The sequence below is a fragment of the Zeus faber genome, assembly GCF_960531495.2.
Source record: "Zeus faber genome assembly, chromosome: 12".
NCBI classification, from domain to species: Eukaryota; Metazoa; Chordata; class Actinopteri; order Zeiformes; family Zeidae; genus Zeus; species Zeus faber.
Genome location: NC_137196.1, coordinates 5,632,668 through 5,654,884, shown reverse-complemented (window position 1 = coordinate 5,654,884; position 22,217 = coordinate 5,632,668). Strand labels below are relative to the sequence as shown.

Genomic DNA, 22,217 nt, shown 5'->3' with positions numbered 1-22,217 from the left:
GTTATTATTCTGAAGTAGGGCTGCATGGTATGGCTAAAATGATAATCATGATTATGATTATCATGACTACTGTGCAGCAATTATTTTAAGTTTTATAATTCATCCAAGACTGACGATTCATAAAACAGGCAAGTGTAGAGCAGTGGCGTTAATGGAGACTTCAATATGCATCTATGCCTCATGTGCTCATTTCCTGTTTCTCCAAATTAAACAAATAAACAGTATGTTTTTATTATTTTAGATGTATTTACTTTTTCCTAATTTAACAAAACAAAAGAATACTGTGTGTGTGTGTGTGTGTGTGTGTGTGTGTGTGTGTGTGTGTGTGTGTGTGTGTGTGTGTGTGTGTGTGTGTGTGTGTGTGTGTGTGTGTGTGTGTGTGTGTGTGTGTGTGTGTGTGTGTAATTATAATTCAGGAAGATTGTATACATTATCTCTGGAATGTCTATAATTTCTGAAAATGACATTTTTGAGTTTTTATTTTGTAGAACTTACTCTGGTGCCTGTAAGTTGTCCTCAGAAGCGTATTTATTTATCACGTTTAATTCGCTGCGCTTTGTTTAATCCATTTGTCTTCTGGTAAAATAATACATGTCACTTTGTAACTTTGTATGGTTGGAGAATATTCCTTTAGTTACAGTCCCATCGCGATTACATTTGTGCTTGACAGTATCTTGGTAAGGGGTTCCGTTACTGACTGATCTGTGTACTCCTTCAAGTTGCGCCTGCGCGCAACAATTTCTTCGTTGTAGTATATGTTTATGCAGGTGCCATCTTGCTGCAAAAGTGATTGTTGATCACAAACTACATCCCCAATACTGAACCACCGATCTGGATGAAACTCAAACAACGCCATGTTAGGACTGCCCTGAATATACAGATCGCCTGATCCATAATATCCGTGAAAGTCTAACGTCAGTCCCACCTGCATGTGCCACCATCTTGATGAGGACTTGTTGCGAGCCGTCATTTGCGCATGTGTACGGGTTGCACCGATGACAAAAAATACATTTTTCTGACAGAATTATTTCACAATAATGGACCAATCTGGATCAAACTTGGATGACTGCTTGTCAGGGCCGCCCGGAATACACATTTTATCCATCTTGTCTGTGAGTGCAATGGATCCATGAGCTCCATGGACTATTGACATCAGTTTTTCATTTACCTTAGGGGTTGGACCCCTAATTAATCCACACAAATGTACTTAATGTTTTCAAAATTTGAAAGAGAATTAAATAGTTCATTAGAGAGCTATTTCTAACAGGATTACGAGGCTGTTCACTAATGTGCAGGAGAAAATAAAAAGATAAAAGGCCGGTTTTCCCTTGGAGTTCAACATGGCCCCCCTAGATGAAGACAGCCTGTGCCCCCCAGGTCATTTGAGTTTGAGACCACTGATCTATAGACTACAGTCTTCATCGGTTCCTTCAGAAGACACGCTCCTTGACACAAGACTATTATTAGTCTTGTGTCAAGCAGCATTTTGAGGGTATCATAATGACGATATTATCAGAAACTCTGTAAAAGCCTTAATATCTTGACAGATTTCAACAGTTAAACCCTGTTATGTTAAACCCTCTGTAGTTTTGAAGGGAAGACTCTCCTTTGCCAGACCCCCATCCGTGGGCCCTGGTCTCATCTGTGTCAATAACTCCAGCTGAGATCAAAGCCCCATGGGATTGCAGTGTCTGTGTCAGCTGTCTTTAATGGGATCACAGCTGCATTCATGGTAAGGAAGGAGACATTCAAGACTTTAAGCCGTCAGGGTCTAGCTCGCACCACTCTACACACCCAGCTGGGCTGCACTGCTTCATAGCAGTATAGCTTCAGAAAATGCTTTGAATAAAAAAACAGTTTGAAGTATACTTACCTGGCCAACGTGATTACTTGAGCCAGTGAAGCAAGGAACTTTTGCAGTATGCTGTCGAGCATGACCAGGGTATGAGAACTCACCTGGAACTTTTGTTGGCTAAAACTACACTGTAGTTAGCCTTTATTGACAGTTCTTTGATAGATTGTTCTGTGATACTGTCAGTGTTGTCATGTACTTGTGTAAAAAGTTTGAACTATACTCCTGGGAGTCGCACCCAGGAGAGGCCAATCTGTGTTGTGTCCCCATGGTGCTGCCTGATGGGCCTGGCTATCGAATGTGATACTAAGGAACTAACTGTTCCTGTGCAAACCCATGAGGATTACATCACAACACACACAGGGCCATCTGCCTTACTACTCCCAAAACCAAATACTCTAGTGCGTGTGCTTGGCATTGGCCCTTTTGTCTCGACCAAGGTGAAGAGTGTCTCAGGTTTCTTTTTTATATAATAGTTTGTCTTAAAATATATATATAAAATTATGTATGTATGTATATATGTGTGTGTGTGTGTGTGTGTGTGTGTGTGTGCGTGTGCGTGTGTGTGTGTGTGTGTGTATTTCTGAAACAATATGAAAATCCTGACATTTATATTTTGTTTGGAAGTTATGTAATTTATTTCCACCCAAATTAAATACAATTGTTGTCACAAATGAATTGAAATATTTAATTTCTGTATTACTCAGAATTTGTTCCATGAAAAATCAGTCCCCTGAAACATCTGCAGTCAAATGCTTTTGTGAAAAGCACTCAACCCCTTACTTCTGACTGAATGCCTTGGGAAGCTCTCAGTTGTGAGCATCTGTAACATTACAAGCTATATGTGAAGCTAGGTTTGGTTGGAAAAACCATCCGGACACAAATATTTCACATTTAAGAGCAAGGTCAACGACATGTCTCTGCTCAGGGCTTCCACAAAGCACCATATTAAACAGGTGTGGCGGCTGTACAGTATATACAGTACAAGAGACTGATTAGTCCCGTAAAAGTCTCCTGGAATACGCAGAGAATGGCACCGGAATTAGCCTTGTAATTGGAAAGAACCCAGAGTCTCCATATTGATCATATCTACATCCTCCTTAGCGCAAAGCTGCTGGATTAAGACAACAGACCGTGAGATGTAAACAACCATCACTGGTGATAAGACTGTCTGAGACTGTGCTGATGTTGAAGGCTCAATATTATGAGTAGATATTCGACCACAGCGAAGGCTTTGGCTTATCCCTCTCAGCACATTCTCTGGTTTTCATATCAATACATCAGGCAGGTTAACATTGAATGTTTTGTACTGTATCTTGCCAATGTGGGTAATTGAAACATGAAACATTTTTATCTCATGACTGAGATAAAAAGTATACACAGCAGCGTTTCTGTTATCCACTCATTGCCAATTTTTTACAGGGGAGAATCTGTTGACGTCCGACATATTTAAATCGCTCCTGTCATAATGTCCGGTGAAAATGATTCCTCCCTAGCACGGTTTGAAATAGTGCCCGGTGATTCATTTCAATAAAAACAAATGTCCGCTGATCTGTTCATGTCCACGCTCAGCAAGTTGCAACGGGAAGCCAATCAGTTTGGACGATCTAAAGCTGATCTGAAAGCTTCACCTCTGACCAATCACGTTTGTCGATATAGAACTAAGCCCCGCCTCCTCCCTCAAGGTTGCGCTTGTAAACACAGTAGACACACGTAAGGAGCAGAGACAAAGCACAGCGTCCAGAAGAGAAACACAAAGATGATGTCTCGTTGGCAACGGGGACACATACATCCACAGTTGAGCGTTTTCAAGTTCCGACCCAAAACAGACGGTAAATATTCATTGTGTAAGTTATGTTGACGGGATGTCCCAACGAAGACGGACAGCACCACAATCTTTATTAGTTATTAAGACCTACTTGTTGTATTTGTTTTGTTTTTGATTTGATCAAAATGTTATTTACGTGAAATGTTAAATAAAGCAGCTGCACTTGTTACATATTGTTCACGAATGGAAATTATTTGATTTCAAATAGTAATATTCGTAATAATTATTTATTTATTTTTTAAATGGCGTTAACTGACAGGACTTATTTTATTTTGAATAGTCCAAAAAAAATATTATACATCTACATGCCTTGATGATGTCACTCTCTATATAGCCTGATTATCAATTGTTTTTAAGCTCAATAAACACAGATAATATTTGACCGGAATCTCTCCCATTTGTCCTGGAAATTGAAATCTTCCAGGACACGATGACCATCACCAATATTTTCTAACGGAAACTCTGATACACAGTCTACAGTACATTCTCCAATTACATCCAGTTGCACAGCATGCCCTTCTTATGGCCGGTTCACATGAGGCGCCTTTTGGAGGCACAAATCCATTGTTTTCAATGAAGGCGCTGCGGAACCCGAGAGCGTCACAGTAGTGACATGCACGTGTTTCGACGTGCCTTTCTTTGGGCACGACCAAGTTGCACTGAGATAAAAATATCTCCTCTTGTTGAAAAGCCGCAAAGCAAACATGACATGAAATAACGGATCAGCCACAGCTTCCATCACAACATCTTGTCCATGCCATTGGCAGTCCCATGGAAGAGATGCTTGGAGCTTGAGCTGTACGACCTGTCCCGCGGATATTTCAATTGCAATAGACAGAACAAGGCCTGGAGGTAATAAGCTGGGAACTGGGATGTCTATCTAATGGCAATCTAATAACATTAGCTCTCGGCTAAGCCAACGTTAGCTCTAGGCTTTATGTCCCAATACAGCATTTTAAGCAATGTAGTAGTCACTTTTACTCACATGCAGAGGCAAGGCGGGTGATTTCATATTATTAAAAATATATTGTCCTGTATGTATGTGTGCACACACAGGTTGTAGTGGTCACGATAGGGCCAGAGCTAGGTTACTAACAGCCCAGATAAACAATCAACAGTAACTTATTTTAGCTATTTGTATTTGTGCTTGCTCAGTTATATCCTGTAATATGATAGGTGTACGAGGGATGCAGCGGTACACGGTATGTTGTTGAACCGTTCGGTACGCCCCCTTCGATTCAATACCCACATGTAAACCGCGGTATTACGAATTAACGGTAGAGTCCACCGGACGACTTTGCACAGTGTACGGGCTCGGCGTGGCGTGCCATTTGTGCTGCTTCCTATTAAATCCACTGTTGGAGCTCCAATGGCCACGTCAGCTCCACGGGGTCCACATAATTTTAATTGTGAAACATTTTTAAATATTATATATAATAATTTGTAATATATATATATATATATATATATAAACAACAATGTATATTTGAATTACCCACTATCCTGGACACCTTCCCTCCAATCAGATGAACTTGTGCAAATTATTACAACTCACCAATGAACTTGAACCCCCCCCCCCCCACTCTCCTCTAACCCCAGGGTCATACACACAGAACGTTTCACTAGTTATCTGTGGCAGACTACTATAAAAACATTTTTTAAACCTTTCAACTTATAACATTTTTTTTACATTTTTTCTTAAATATAAAGGTACTGAAATCGTACCGTCACCGCGGCCCAAAAACTGTTACATACTGAAATATGAGCCGATGCACTAGAGAATTAGTACCATTAGACAATACCAATGAGGTTGCAGGTATTAAGAAAGGACTAATCATTAGGGTGGCGCTGTCAGTCATTTGATTGCACTACATTTAGCATAAGCACAAGCTGATAAGCTCAACCCCTTTGGTTGATACACATTTACACAGATCAGCCACAAAATTAACACCACTGACGGGTGAAGTGAATAACTTGTTATTCATCTAATCTTGTTCCCATGGCACCTGTCAATTGTGATGGCTATACGACTAGGTCAGAGCATCTCCAAGGCAGGTATTGTGGGGTGTTCTCGTTTGCAGTGGTTAATACCTATCAAAAGGGATCCAAGAAAGGACAGTCGGTTAACCAGCGACAGGGTCATAGGCGCCCATGGGCTCATTGGTGCGCATGGGGAGCCAAGTCTAGGCAGTCCTATCCTCCAGAAGAGTTACTGTAGCATAAATTGCTGAAAAAGTAAATGCCGGTTTTGATAGAAAGGTGTCAGAACTCACAGTGCATCCCGGCTTGCTGCATATGGGGCCGCGTGCCCTTGCTGATCCCTGTCCACTGCTGAAAGCACCAACAATAGGCACGTGAGCGTCAGAACTGGACCATGGAACAATGGAAGAAGGCGGCCTGGTCTGATGAATCACGTTTTCTTCTCTTCGGGGTTAGGATCCGATTAGATTGGGCATCTGTGGGATGTGCAGGAACAACAAGCCCGATCCATGGATCTCCACCTCTTAACTTACAGGACTTAAAGGATCTGCTGTTAACGTCTTTGTGCCACAGGTACCACAGGACACCTTTTGTGGAGCCCATGCCTCAGCTGGTCAGAGCTGTTTTCTCGGACTCTGCAGTCTTTACTGTTTCAAGACGTCGATCAGATTGCTCTTTGATTGAAGAGCAATTTCATTAAAAGATTTTGTCTGTTTTATTTCTGTCTTTGACACTGTTGGACTTGGAACGGTTGGAGGAACTCAGTTTGTTTCCACCACAGGGTCTAGGGTCTAACCAAAAAGTCCCTGCTCGAGGGGAAGTACTTTTCAAAAGTCTATGTACTTTGGGGGTGGGACTTGTAGCACTAATCATTTCTGATTGGTTAAGTACTCGCAGCATTTTATTTCAGCCATCATTTAGTTTAATCTGTAGCTGCAAACATGGACTATGTACATTTTGTTGTTTGTTCAAATTTTTCTCCACTTGTCAAAAACGGAGTATGACCCATTTTCCGTTTTTGATAATAAAAATACAGAAAACAAAAGTGTGTGTGTGGGCGTGGGTAGGTGGGTGTGCGCGCATGCTTTTATGCGTGTGTGTGTCTAAGAAGTTTAGAAAGAGAAATTTGAAGCACAAATCTTCACTACCCAGCTGTGTGATAATACGGCAACTGCACTTGTGTGTTCAAACCCACGGCGCCTGATTAATTGCTCTAATAGCGCTGTGATAAAGCATCCTGCATTCAACAGAGCATGTCTTTAATAGATTTGCTGCTTACGGAGGGGACTGTACATGAAAGACTTGAGGGTGCGTTACCTACTGTAGCGTTGGTTACAGAAGCTGCCTTTCGTTTTTAAGGTCTTCATTTATAAGGCAAGGTACATTTTTTTTTTTTTTTTATGCAACCATTTTGCACTTAAATTAAATACTACCATGATCACAAACATGGTGAAATATTACTAACACATTTCTGTGTTAGTCTGAAGTATGTTTGGAATGCAAGTCAGATGGTATTCTGAAAAGTAGGAACAATTCTCATGCATAAGACGTAACTATATTGACTAAATCGTATGGTGAGTACCCTCATCAACATCGGATTAAATAAATATTGAATGGAATTGTGACCCTTTGTATCAAAAATAGTGAATGAATGAAAAAAGTGCTTTATATTTTTTATTTTTTGTTAGGTCCTACTCCTCTCACTACCTTATTACCCCCCGTGTGGCGCTCAATATGCAGATCTTATGATAATAATATAGCAACATACAATATAATCTCATAGAGAACGATTGAGATTTATTTTATTTCCTTCTTACTAGTTTGGAAAATGAAAAACACAAACCTAACCCAGAGAAATGGAACAGATTTGTTTCATTTGTTTCCTACATGTATGAAACAACATTTTTAGTTAAGGGACTGTCCAAGTCCTTACTCTTACATTGTCGGGACTCACATATCTCCGTTACTCTCCGTTGCTATGGGACTTAATTTAGTAAAAACTGGATGTTTTTGTGTAAATACTTGTAAAATAAATCCTGCACTTCTTGAACAGGGAGACCGCATTTGTCACATTACAGGCAGGGCGGGCTCTTCTGATAGGCAAGACAGGTGGGCGCCAAGGGCACAATCCAGAAAGGGGGCGCGGAGAGGATGGAGGATGTGGGAAGGATGTGGGGTGCATTTTGGGCACCTGTCTCCCTCTCAGACGTACTGACGATGCGCGCAGCAGTGATAGGGTACTCGCGTCTGCGCCAGAACAGTGTGTTTTTATTTTAGATGTAGATAAACTTATTTTACAACTGCCTATGGAACGAAACAAGTGCGTATGGAATTGTATGGAATGAAACCGTGCTTAATGGGGATACTCTTGGTGACTCTCCCTGATCACCCTCTCTCCAAGCGCGATGCGCAGAAAATAATCCTAACGAGTCTACAAGTCATGCCCCGTTCCTCTGTGCCCTATCCCCACACTGTTTTTAGTAGTTTTATTTGGCGGAATGGGGCATGGTGATTGTTGCGCACAGAGAGCCGTGTTTGCTTCAGTGTCCGAACACGGAGGATTCACACATATAACAATATATTTATGATTCCATTTATTTATAATTCCTCATTTAACTGTTATCCCTTTGCATTTTGTAAGCTTCTATCTGTTTTATCCTGTCATTGTAAAGCACACTGGCTGACAAAAAAAACTAAAGACTACTGCTCGATTTGAAGAATCTCAGTCTACTGACAGGTTTCCGACTGATGATCTGACTCGTGGACTTTCGGGGGCAGCCCTTATATGGTCTCTGAGGCCCCCAAAACATGTTTTTGAAATTTATTTTGCTGAAAATACCACTGATATTATGCATTTGAGCCTCACAGACAGTTGGTATTTATTCCTCTTTCTTTTAAAGGATTTGTGCTGGTCTGTTCAGCCAACAACAGAGCAGTTACCATGCTTAGCTCTTATTTTCGGGCAAGTAGGTTTGGTCGCGCTCCCACTGCGGATAGAGGTGCAGTTCTAATTCTAATGTGTCTCAATGCTGCAAAGTACTGAGACACAAAGCTGAACGGCTCATTTCAGAACATGTCTTCTGAATTAGAACACTCACAAAACACTGACTGAGTTGTCTTATTTCACAGTTTGTGTGTTAGTAGGCCATCAGAGAACAAAATGTATGTGCTCAAGTACTGAAAAAGTGAGTTTTGCATAACAGGTTCCCTTTAAATCACCACATTTGAATTGATATCTGGATTGGAATTGTTTACAGGTGAGTGATAAAAGTTGTATCTATTGTCTATTTCTACATTGCATTTTCTTAATATCTTTGATCCAGTTTTTTAATTTTCTAAAACTTGGATAGACCAACTGACTTGACTTCTTATTTACAGAACGTGTACAAATGGAGCTTATAATGTGTGAATTCTCCTTAGAACAGTGCTTCAATGCCAAAATGGAAATACTTCAAATTGGCAGCTAGGAATCATGATAAGTAATGCAATTCAATTGGTTCCTGTTGATTCTAGTGTTCTGTGAGGGTTGTTTTCAAAGAAGCCTAAGAACACAGCATTTAGAGTCCACTAAATGCTGTGTGACTAGCACTCAGACTTTTAGGCATAGCAGTGGTGGTGCTTTCTCTGAGAATATACTGTATTATATACTGTATTCCTATATTATTATCACAAGATTTGCATAGAGAGAGGCAGGCAAGTGTGGAGGCAGAGGGTGCCCGAGCACCTGCCCCTTGATGCCTCATGGTACCTTTTTATCAGGCCTGCTTTTTTTTTTGTTTTTGTTTTATTTTAGCATAAATGTGCATCAGGGTAGCAAATTGTCTTGGCAAGATATGCACATCAATCAGGGACGTATCCTTGGTGGACCCGCGATGTGCACACAGCAGAAGCAGAACACGGGTGTCCCAATGCGCACCATCGCGAGCGGGATCAGCACCCTGCCGCGCTGCTCTGTTTTCCCAGAGCGGCACAATGCCTTGAACCGGAGCTTTTTTTAAGCGCCTGCTCCTTTCAAAGTCTCTGCACGTGACTGTAGAGCGGGGCAGTGAGATCCGATCACCCCCCCGCCCCCCCCTTTCTCCCTGTTACCCTCTCTCAGTCTCTTCCTCGCCGCTCCAGTTTCAGGACATAGTAAACTGCGCTTACACTGTTTCAATGCTCAGATTTCGTTCTGGCGGTTAATATAAAAAAAAAAAAATCATCTGTCAATGTCAATCGTGATTGATGGAGTCAATTTCCGATAGACGATTTAATAGTAAACCTGCCCAAGCCCATTTGATTGTATGAAATATTCATGACTGTATTTCCTTATAAATTTTGCTTGTGTGGTATCTCCCTGCAGAAAGAGAGTAAAAGCACAATAACACCTATTGTGTGTTGTCCTCTACTATTCAGTGCTATGGTTGATTTAAAATTGCCCTGGGTTGAGACAGCATTTGAAAGTTGTTTAGTTTAGTTTCCATTCATTCAATTAAATTTCAATAAATCAGTTTTGTTTTGTTTTTGAAGAACTTCTGTTAATTCCGTTAGTTATGTTAATATTCATTTACTTATTTATATATATATATATATATATATATAATGTAAAAAAAAGTTTCACAATAAATAAATAAAACCAGCACTATAGTTAGTTATTTTTGTGTAGTTATTTTTTTGTAGTATTTTCAGACATAAATAATAATAGTAAAATTAAACCTCACAGTCAGAACAGTGCACGTGTGCCTTCGCTTTGTGAACCTGACGTGACAGTGGGTGCGCTCCTTTCAGCCAGGGAACCTCCCAGGGAGGGCGGAGCATAGGCTATCTCTTACATAGAGGAGGAAACAATTGCCGGTGACAGGTGACGGCAACTTAAACAAACAATACAACATAAAACGGTAAAACTTGACAAAAAAAAAAAGGAAGGCTCATCACCAAGCGAGACTCGGTTCCCTTCATTCCTACAAAAGAGCAGTTCAAAACAATCAGATCGTTCAGGAACCATGTCGTGCAAGTAGAGTTGATTTCACTCTTTACAAACACATTTCTCTGTAGTTGTATCTTGTGTACCTATTGAAAAGACTGCATAGATGTGCAGAGTTTAAAAAAAAAAAAAAAAAATAGACCTCTCGCGCAAAAAATAGAGAAATGCTGCACGGCTCAGCGTGGACCCTGCACGACCGATGTGGCCGGTGGAGCTGCAACAGTGGTTTCAATAGGAAGCCGCGCCGCGCCAGTAGCGGCACCAACGCCTCCAGTGGACTTCTACAGGGATACTGTAATACCGCGGTTCACTTGTGCGTATTGGACCGTATAGGGCGTACCGAACGGTTCGATAACATACCGTGTACCGTTGCATCCCTAGATGCAAGAAGTAATAATTAGTATGGTTACTAATATCTAATAAATAACTACTAGTACCTAATACATTTTGAATAGCAACTAGTAACTGAGATATACTGTATGTACGAATGACTTTTAAAAAGTGATTAGTTCTTACTATGGATGTAAAAACGGCTTCCCATAGCATTGTGGCTAATGGACTCATCCCAAGTCACCCCTGTGTCCGAGGTCCAGAAAAAGATGTGTAGCAATACAGGATGTTTTTGCCTAAAGCAGGAAGCCGCAGTAGACACAGTACGCAACCTCCGTCAACCACCTCCTCCCTCCCTCCCTCTTTCCATACTCGTGGTGGGGTCGAGTGTGTGTGTGTGTGTGTGTGTGTGTGTGTGTGTGTGTGTGTGTGTGTGTGTGTGTGTGTGTGTGTGTGTGTGTGTGTGTGTGTGTGTGTGTGTGTGTGTGTGTGTGTGTGTACACACCTCAGTAAGGCTAGGCGGTTGTTCAAAATAATCTTTCATGGTCTTTCAGTGAATATTGTATCATCATAAAATTATGTTGTCTTCACTTTGTGATGCATAATTTTATAGTTGGATAAATAATCATGTGTGACCTAAACCTTCTCTTGATTTGAAACATTGGAGTTAGTTTTTGTCAAACTGGTTTCAGACTAGTGTCTTCTGATCATATTTCAAAGTGTTTTGAGTGCATAGTTGAGTGCAATGAACTACAAATGAATAAAACATATGTTTACATGGGAGGGTAGATATGGGATTATAGGAGGGTAAGCGTACGTGTGTAGCTGAACATGCCCTCCTCTGGCCTCTCATGTTGTCGTTGCAGTGCTCGTATTGTTTTTTTTGTTATGTGGCTCCCGTCGGTATGCGGTAGAGCTGGTTGAGCTGTGTCATGCAGGGACAAGGTGGGGGTTTATGGGTGGTGTTATTAAAGCGCAGGCTCCACCCCTCCTCCTGTCCTAGGCTCCTTGGAACCCTTTTCTTAATATTTGCAGTGAGGCTGCCACCTAAAGGACAATTGCTACCTGCCTTCTGGCTTTTTTGAATGGGTCTCGTGATGTCACCGAGACCAGTGCTTTTCAACCTAGTGCTCAAGTTCCTCCCTTTTCTGCAGTGTGTTTCTGCAGCTGTTACATTCTTACTCTGTACACTGACATACCCCAACTCTTCCATCAGAGTCAGTTTTCAGTCTTTAACTTAAGACAGTTGAGGAGTATTTAGGTCGTGGTGCCCACACTTTAACAGTATCATAACTACTTTTTTGACTCAACTGGGGAGACGATCTATTATGATCTAATTTTTCAATAAGAACCCATGAATTTGAAGTATGTATCTTATATAACTTCATATAGGATAATGACACTTTGCAAAGAACCTGCAGGTGTAATGTAATTAACCGTCTTGTTTGGATGTAACTTATATATACAGTATATATAGCCTGAATCTACTAAGACAAGACTATTACTATAATATGACGGTCCCACTCCGTCTCTACAGCTCCGTCCTATGTCTCCTTGTGTCCACATTTGAAAAATACAGTGTGTTTTTATTTTTGACTTATTTATTTTCCTTAATTTCCTCATTGTACAAAACAAAAATCTCCATTGGTATGGTACCGGGATAGAAAAAGCAAACAAACTACAATAACCATCATTATTTATTGGCAAAAATAGTATACAACATCAAAAACAGAATTACTCAGTAAATATTATTCTCTTGTTATTATTATTTTTTACATTTACATTATGTCATTTATCAGACGCTTTTATCCAAAGCGACTTACAAGGGAGAATAACATTCAAGCTACATTGCGACAGAGATTAGTGTAACAACAACATTAGTTTAACATTTTTTGTTATTATACATATGTCTACAGTTGAAAAAAAGTAAAAAGGCGTATGCCTGTCAACTTTAAGGACAGGCAGCGCATTAGCATCCTGGAGGATGGGGATCACTAAGCTAAGGTTAGCATTAAGTTCTGTTTATAAGGTATTTTGTGAACTTTCCATTAAAATGTTGGTTTAATTGTCTGTGTATAAACTTGTTAATAACATTGGCTGTGTTCAGTTACCGTTGTATGGCTGTGACCGAGGAAACTAGTGTCACGAGTGACACCCCCCCTGCTGTAAGCCTGTATGATTTGCCTTCAGTTTCATGGAGCCACCCCCTTTAATAAACCAGGCTGTTGCCGATTTGTACTCAAACCCTTGTGTCTGTCATTGCTGAGGGACGTGACCTGGGCAAGTAAGGTGATCGACTCACATGATGTAAGCTCGACCTGTCGTTCGCCAACAATCAATGTTTTTGGCACCCCTGATTTAGGGGCACACATTTTCGGCAAGCCTCCATTCAGTCAGCCATTTAACAGGAGGGTTGAAGATTAAACCTTTTAGGACAGGTACTGTACTCATATACTGAAGGACATTGGACAGTAGTGTGCATATCTAATGCACAATTTTGTATTCAGCAATGACATTCCTCGGACTGTGTGTAGGTGTTTGAAAGTATTTATCCAGACCTTGCAGCTAACTGGCCAGTATTTTGATGAATCAAGTTGCGTCAGCCCCATCTTGGTTGAGTTTACATACTCCCGGCAAGCCATCCTCTACTGCTGCCTGCACCTTGCCTCCTACCAGGCCCACATGTGTATAAAACCATCTTGGACAAAAATATGTAAAAAAAAAACTGTTTGGGCTGGGCTACACAGAATAATTTGCACAGTATCAATGCAACATGACATCGGCTGATGAATTGAAACCTTTCCTCTGAGCACACAAAGTCGTGAATTTACAAAAGGATTGCGAGGCTTTTGTGGCTGCTACACCTGTGCAAATAAGCGAAAAAAACAAGCGTCTAATTAACAATGGTGAACAAACAGGTGAACTGCACCGCCAACTGCGCTGCCACGCAAATAGCATCTCGGTGTGCCGGTGCTATTTGCATGTATTTAAATTAAGTAGTATGCATACATTTGGCGGAAAATTGGCCCCATTCTATTCAAATTGGCCTCATCGCGAAAGACATCCAATTCACAAACACCAGGGCTAATAGCCACACACAGTTAGATTGAAATTATTAACGTCTGTCGAGAGCTGGTGGTAACTGCGGGGACAAAAAAAAAAATGAAGGTGCCGGTGCCTGGGTGATCAGATACCTGTAAAATTTTCTGGCATGGGCCTTTATTACATATGGCTGAAGATTTGCCAGGCTTTGAGTGCCTTTATTTATTAGGAGGTCCTTGTAGTTTGTCAGGTCTACAGTTTTAAAAGGTATGGGCAATGTTATGGGAGAGGCATCTGTTTTTATTCTGGAATTCACCAGCCTTTGTTATCTGTGGATGAAAAATGATTTGCTCTTTCTCGTATAGTTGCTCTTTGGAGTTTCCCACTATAATGCAAAATCCCCATTAAATCTCTTCGTCTCAACTGGCAGTTGATGGGGTTTTCTGTGTTGTTTTTCATGGTATTGATGTGGGAGCCTACCACAACTGGCTTCCTAACCGTTTCATGACCGCCACCACTTAAAACCGAAAGTAGACTCAACCTTGCAGGGGAACACAGTCGAGTGACTTGATTTTAGCGTCTGACGGCTTAAAGTCAAATTCTAGTTCCCAGGTAGCCAGCGGAGCTGACTGGTAATTAGCCATGTTCCAATCGGTGAACAGAATTTCCGGTCCGTTCTCTGCACAGGGAAATTAAAAAGTATTTCCTTCCCATAAAGTGGTCCATTTCTGTATTTCTAACCACCACCGTTCGCTGTTATGCAACACCAGCTCCTCTCAGGGCGTCCCATGCGCTCATCTCTTTCACTTCCTCCTGTGTTCTTCACATCCTTCCCATTCCCATTTTTTGCCCTTCAACTGACCTCTTCGTCCTCCTTCTTTGTAGTGTTCGGTGTTGAAGTTCTTGTGTTTCTCAATGAGTAGAGTTCTGAATAGGTTGTATTTTATTGGTTTCACTATTAATGGCACCTGTAAACTTGAAGAGGTTTCCAAAGTGCTGTGAATTTCTTTCAAGAAAACGGCATGTGTCACATGCAAGGGCATCATTTGCGTGGCATATGGTATCTCTTTCTGAGACACAACATTTTTCACACACCAGCTATTTGCCACCTGTCCATCCAACACTTCCAAGTGAGAATGTTATTAATTGTATTTTTGTATACTTTTATTTTCAAAAGTCAGCTACAGTGATTTCTGAGTATTTCAAATGTAGCCATTCAAATATTCATCAAAACCTACATGCAGTGTACTCTATTGCAGTCGTGCCAACCTGCATGCATTTTGTGTTTCAACCACAAAATGCTTGGTCAAAATATGCAAGTAAGAAATGCCAGCTGAAACTACGCAAATATCATTTCATGACGGCAGTCAATCAATACAAAACAATACCGTACATTTTTTGGGTATTTAAACTACATCCCTCGGATTGGACCAGATGTAACGACCTTGTGCTTGTGGTTGTGTAACCCCTCTCCTCTCACTCACTCAACATCCACTGATACACAGCACAGCTGTACTTTACTATCCACTGAGGCGTAACGCTGCATTGCTGAGGTAAATTAGAAAGTGGGGAAGTAATAATCAACCACAAAAATGTGACCGTAATGTTAACATAGAAAACGTGAGCTGCACCGATCGGCCGGTGACCAGAATTTGCCGGTTTTCACCGGCCGATCAGTTTCACATATGTCCGATTCTGTGCTGGGCAAATTTACTGTATGTGCAGCTGTCCTGTCTTGTGAGCGTGATCAGATCATCCAATGTATTTGTCCTTGATGTACAGAAGATATACACAATGAGACCAAATGTTAAGAAAATGTGATTTCTCCGATCACGGATATAAGCTCAAAATGGACAATAACGTGAAAGATATTTAATAGTCAATGTTTTATTATGAACATACAATTGAATGAATCGGGCAAAATCGGAATCGGCAGGTCAGACAGGTCAGACTCGGCCAAGAAAATTTTAATTGGTGCATCTCTAGTTGGTAACTTTACGGGATGATGCATTTCAAGGGGTATATCCTAATAAGATGAATGTGTATACTGATTATCCTCATTACGAGACAGCTACAGTGTGAATTAACTGATGGAGTCATTTAGCTGCAGTAACTCAAAAGCCACAGAGACTCCCTGTTACACTGTTGTGGTACTCAAGATATTTTCCCAAGGTTGGCAGGTCTGCTATTGATTCATTGTGGTTGTTTATATGGTCAAATTGACAGTTAAAGTAACAGGTAACTTAAATGGTACTCTATGGGTATTTTCCCGTACAGTATCATAGAAGTCAAGCAGTCTTTTTTTTTTTTTTGTCTTTCAGTGTGCGTTACAATTACAGGATGAAATAAATAGAAGCTTACAAAAATGCACAGGGCTAACGTTTCAATACGGAATTATAAATAATGAGAATCATAAATATATTTTTTAATCTGTAAATTGTCCGTCTCCAGACATGTACGCGAAGACAGCTCTCTGTGCTCCCTGATCGTCATGCCTTGTTCCTCAAAATAAAACAATTAAAAACCTTGTGTTTTTAGTTGTTGTATTTGGAGGGATGGGACACGGAGGAACCGTGCGCAAGTCGAGCTGGGTATCTTTAAGATTTTAACGGCACCACTACTTTTTTTTTTTTTTTTTTTTTCTTCTGAGAAAACTAAAACAAATTAAGAGCAGAATTAACAGTGCTTTATTTTCTGTGCATTAGGCATAAGGGGAGGAAGGGCCACAATCTGCGGCCTCGTCTCCTCGTGCATGTGTGGGAGGCAGGCAGAGGGAACCGGCCTTGCCCCCCTCGCTCATAACTCCATATCTCCAGCGATGGAGCGAGAGAGGAGAGATGTCTCTTCTGATAATAGCAAAAATGCTTCTCAGACGAATATCTTCATCATATTGCAAGTTAGAAACTCATTTTATAGCCTAAATAAATAGAAAAACATTTTTCTTAATTTCTCCAAAACAGTCAACAGTGCCGGTAACATCGGAGCTTACTATGGTCTTTAATCATTTAGGGCCCGTTTAATACCGGGGCTCGTTACCCAATCATCATCCCCCGTTCCTCCAAATAAGACAACTAAAAACAGTGTGTTTTTAGTTGTTTTATTTGGAGAAGGGGGCGCACAAGCTACTTGTGCCCATCCCCCACTACCGAATAGTCAATTATTCGCAATAAACAGCCAAATCCAATTAGACTGACAAATTTCTGAGTCGGGTACAGCCCTATGCGCATCCATCTTTATTTTGGGCCCAGTAACGACACTGTTATGTATCAGCTCTTTCAATCTACCTATTTCTTGGCCGGTCGACCTTACAATCACATAAGAACTCCTGAGGAGTTGCTACATGTTTGACTTTTTTGTTTTTGTCCTTTTTTGCAAATTGAACAGACAAAACATTCATCCATGTGTGTTGTGTTGCTTTTGGTGTACATTGTGAAAACCATGGATGGGGTTTTTTTTAAGCTGTTTTGAGTTCATCTTGCATCATCATCAATTGTCCAGTAAGTTTTGCAGCCGGTTACATAACGGCCTTTAAATGCACTCCAGGACTTAACACTTCCATCTGTGTCTCGCTTTCCGGCCAGATGGGGTCCCTAACGGGCCAGGGTCGCTCCGAGTCCCCCGTCTACACCAACCTCCAGGAGCTGAAGATCTCCCAGTCCAGCCTGCCCCCCTTGCCGTCGGGCTCTGCCCTCCACGTGCTGGGCGACTGGGAAACCTACAAGGACCAGACCGGCAGGTACTTCTACCACAACCGCTCCACCCAGGAGCGGACCTGGAAGCCCCCCAGAGTGCGAGAAACCAGTGTGGGAAGCAGTCGGGGAGACACAAGCCACAGTGTAGGGGAGAGTGCTGAGGTACGTACAACATAGTAATTCCCTCACAATGAAAATGGCTGCATTTAAGGTACGTGTGGTTCCTTTTTTTGTTAAATAATCAGAATCAAAATCATGTAATTTTTTGCCAATTAGCCTTTTAGTCGTAAAAAAGATCCATTACTTAAAAAAAAAAAAGTGATTTTTGTGTTAACTGTTTCCATCACTATTATTATTGAAATTAGCTTTGCCAAGCCTAAATGAAACTTAACTTTGGACAGTGAGACAATTTTACAAATGATAACTACCTGTAATTCTGTGAATCTGTAATATTTAATTCAGCTATTGGAGCAATTAATGGCATTAATATCCCGTTTATCACCAAGCTCTAATGTATGCATAATCAGATGACCTTGCGCATGCACAAACACAAAGCTAATCTCATTTTACTGCTGCAGATTATTATGACCAATATTGAGTCGTCAACTTGCCTTTGAACTACCGCTGCCTTATTCCAGTCAGTATACCAGACTGCCATCTAGAGGCCAAAGTAAGTTAGTGGCACTTAGAGAAATAATTTAAACAGCAACTTGTAGGTTAGCATACCCAGTGAATTAATGTGTGGGGAAATTATGTTGCAATTTCATTTAGAATCGATTTTCATTTTCTTTCTTAGGATTACGGCTGGACTCCTTTTTGTTTTGTAATGCAATTAGCCGCGCTAACCTAAAAATCTGATGTTAACGTTCATGTTTATATATACTCATCCGTCTTAATGTAGTGTCCATTACTCAAATGAGGAAAGTTTATATCAGGTCAAAATCCACACATTAGGCATACTATTTAAGACCTTCTACATTCCTGCTTTCTGGTGTTGTGGCTTCCATCCTGGCTTGCATCGCTTCTTGGTGTTTGATCATTTTGCCTGTTGTGATTATTTACTCTGGGTGCACTGCAATTTCTTACTCTTCTTTTCTCCATCTGTGGTATAAGACATCCTTTTTCTTATTTTCTTCTTCATTTACCCTCCTTTCTCTTTATATCTTCCCATCTTCTCTGCAAATAGCAGACTACTCCCCTCTCCCTCTCTCCGTCCTTCCTGCCCCTCCTGTCGCTGTCCATCGGGCGCCTCCAGCCGACGCTTTCGTCGGAAGACACCTACCTCAGCGCCTACTCCAGCCAATCAGACAGTCAGTACGGCTCCCCACCGCGTGGCTGGTTGGCGGGAATGGACGAGCAGGGCCATGCGCTGTATGTCAGCGAGTATACTAATGAGAAGGTACTGGATGTCTGCGCTGTCTTCAGCTGGGTGTGGTGCAGCTCTCTGGGTTTCCTCTGCGCTGCCTGAACCTCTCCACAGCAAATCAATTTCACTGTTAAAGATTGTTTGTATTGCTTTTTTCATCTAGGGATGCACACATTTTTCTTATTGATCTCCTTAACCTCTAGTTACCTTTCTTTGAAATGTGACATATTTTTTATGAGATTTCTGTGTTGGCATAGTCTCCAAAACTGATATTCTAATCTCGTCTGGTATGTGACGAATATCAGGTGCCTGTATCTGTTTATCCCCATATTATCCCCAATAGTGATTTCTTAAAAAAAAAAATTCAAATAATGTGTTTGATAAATGTATGGAAAAAATCCATATAGAATCTGTACTGATCAGAACCATTGTTGCTACAAAACAGCAACTCAAAACCCAAAGCCAGCGCTACAGGCTGGCGCTCCATCCAACATGTTGAGGGGAAGTTATAGTTTGTGTTCAGTATTTTTATTAGAAAAGTATTGCATTTTCATTACAAAGTTAAACCTTAATAAAGGGATACACTGAACATAGGAAGTGTGTACGTTAACATGCACGAATAAATACAGTTTGCATGATATGTCCTGTTTTTCTGTTTTTTTGTGGTCTTCGTGTATGTTTGCGCTTGTCCATGCACGTCCAGTGGATAAAGCATGTTGACGACCAGGGGAGACCTTACTACTATAGTGCAGATGGCTCCAGGTCAGAATGGGAGCTGCCCAAGGTAAGGAGTCCAGACGGCCCTTTCTTCTCCTTTGTCTCCCTCGATAACACTTCCTCTCTTCCTGTAGCGTTTAAGGCTGTTTGGCTTGGACTATTCCAAGTTGTCGAGTCGCAAACCGACCTGCTTTGGTTGTACTTTGGGACCAAAGAAATTCATTAACTGGATTTAATTCAGAGTTCAAAGAAAGCAGAAAGTAGGGCTGGCATCAATATAACTATTTTGTCATCATAAATTTAAGTGGTATCATATTAGGCATTGTCATATCTTGACAGAAGAAAATGTCTAATTAATTCTAAATGAATACTAAAAGCACAATATGACCAATCAAAGTCTCTCTCTCTCTCTCTCTCTCTCTCTCTCTCTCTCTCTCTCGCTCTCTCTCGCTCTCTCTCTCTCTCTCTCGTACAACCACTCTCCTCCCCAGTTTGCAGGGGAGGCTCCAAAGAGCCGCAGCCTCGACAGGAAGCATGTGGACCCCATTGTGTTGACCAAGTGGAGACACAGCACCCATCTTATGGAGCCCAACGACAAGGTCCGACTCCTCACACATACTGTCCACACGTTGCACCAAATTTCTAAATTTTATGACAGTCACAGTGCTGGTCTTGGCAACAACTGGGATAAAATGTATACAAAAGAAATTAACGCCTAGACATCAGCAGTAAAAGAACAAGCATTGACCTGAAATTTTGACATCAGTGTAGGTGACTTTCAAAAGAAAATCAGTCTTCCTACTTAAAATGATGAGCAAGGTAACGACTTGCACAAGCAAACACCTAAGTTTAGTAAATTACTGGTCGAGTGGTATTTTGACACATCCTTGCTCTAAACTGGTTCAGATACAAATGTTTTGCCCAGTTGAACATTTTGGACTGTTAAATCAATGTCTCTGTTTACAGCTGATGAGGTCCAATTAGACTATTCACTGGACAGTGTGTGTACCAACACATTATACATGCCTCATTTTGTAATAACTTGGCAAAGTGTCACACCTTTATGGCAAAAAACCCGCATTTTGTAATAAACAACTTGAATGCAATATTTAATGTTCTTCCACATTTTGTATTATGTAATAATACATACAACTCATTCAGTAACTTTCTTCATAAAAAGTTGTAACCCCCACACTACATTATAACCACTGCATTATGCAAGAGGTTACAAAATGCTTCAAGTTCTTACAAAAGGCAAGTGTTGTCTCGTAGGGCGTGGTTACATTGTGTGGTATCAGGACCTCTGCGACATGACATCAAGGTTAAGGCTGTCTAATGACTGGTTTTGTTGCAGCGGCTCTCCAAAACCCGGCGTTTTCGTGCAGGCTCTGCCCGCCCACACCCATACAGACACCAAGTCAGTGGCCTTCCATTGAAATCCATTGGCCAATCAGTGCCCTGTCTCTAAATTCCAAGAGCGAATCACCTCGCATGAGAATGCTGGGATAATTATGCCTGTATCACACCCCAACCAACGCTGACAAACGTATTTCACAAGTCGATCGGTATCAATGATTTCAATCACTTGAGCAGAGTTTGGCGAAAAGGTATTGAAGACATCAAATCACAAAGAAAGATGCATTGGAAGAGCTTGCCATTGCAGTAATGATTTGGGTTAAAGGGTTGTTTTGCGTTTTTTTGGGGGTTTTTTCCAACCAATACCTGTGTAATAGTGTTGCACTTGCATTGAAGGTATTTGGAAAAAGTAAGGCCCATTTTAACTACATTAAAATACATTGTACATTAAAGGATAGGTTTGCTATTTTTCAACTCTTCATAGCACAACCTCATGAGCCTAAAAACATGAATCACTCACAATGTGCTCGGGCAGTCTTTACATGTTGTTGTTGTTGTAGTGTTCAGGGTTTTAGGGACTGCCACAAATCAGCTCTTTCAGCTACATTCATGCTAACACAAGCGACTGGAAGCCGGAATTGGCATCGCTTTCTATGGCCAAGCTATTGTAGCCAACATTACACTCTGGATGCGTTCTGACAATTGCAAGAAGTAGTTTTAATTGCCCTTGTTATTACTGCAAGGTGTGTGTGAACAGTTGAGGATGGGAACCAAAATTTTCTGTAGGCCTTGGTTGAAAACTAGCAAAACTATCCTTTAACTGTGCTGTGAACCATAAAAGCATGCCCTGTGCAACTAGTGAATGCACAACAATGTTTTAATGGTTATTGAGGGCAAAAATAGAACCTATCCTTTAACAGAATAAGAATCGAGCACATTTTAATGTTTCGTGTTTTAAATATGTACATGTGCTATTTAATATCTTTGGCTGCCACGATTAATTCCTTCTGATTTTTGTATCGCCACCCCTCCCTCTGAAGTAGCAGCACTGACATCCCAGTCGCCTGTGTCTCCTTAACACCCCAACCCAG

The 22,217-nt window shown here is 41.0% G+C and overlaps 1 protein-coding gene across 3 annotated transcripts in view; it reads left to right on the top strand.

Moving 5' to 3' along the window:
* The window catches only part of LOC307238140 (rho GTPase-activating protein 12-like), a 72,221-nt gene that overhangs the window by 37,238 nt on the left and 12,766 nt on the right, over positions 1 to 22,217 (top strand). For 2 of the 3 annotated variants that reach the window (XM_080011014.1, XM_080011013.1), the window contains exons 3-6: positions 17,577 to 17,849; positions 18,874 to 19,086; positions 19,757 to 19,837; positions 20,262 to 20,369. In XM_080011014.1, the coding sequence (XP_079867140.1) occupies positions 17,577 to 17,849; positions 18,874 to 19,086; positions 19,757 to 19,837; positions 20,262 to 20,369 (675 nt within the window). The remainder of the gene's footprint in view (positions 1 to 17,576; positions 17,850 to 18,873; positions 19,087 to 19,756; positions 19,838 to 20,261; positions 20,370 to 22,217) is intronic. The other variant, XM_080011015.1, reaches the window with a different exon arrangement.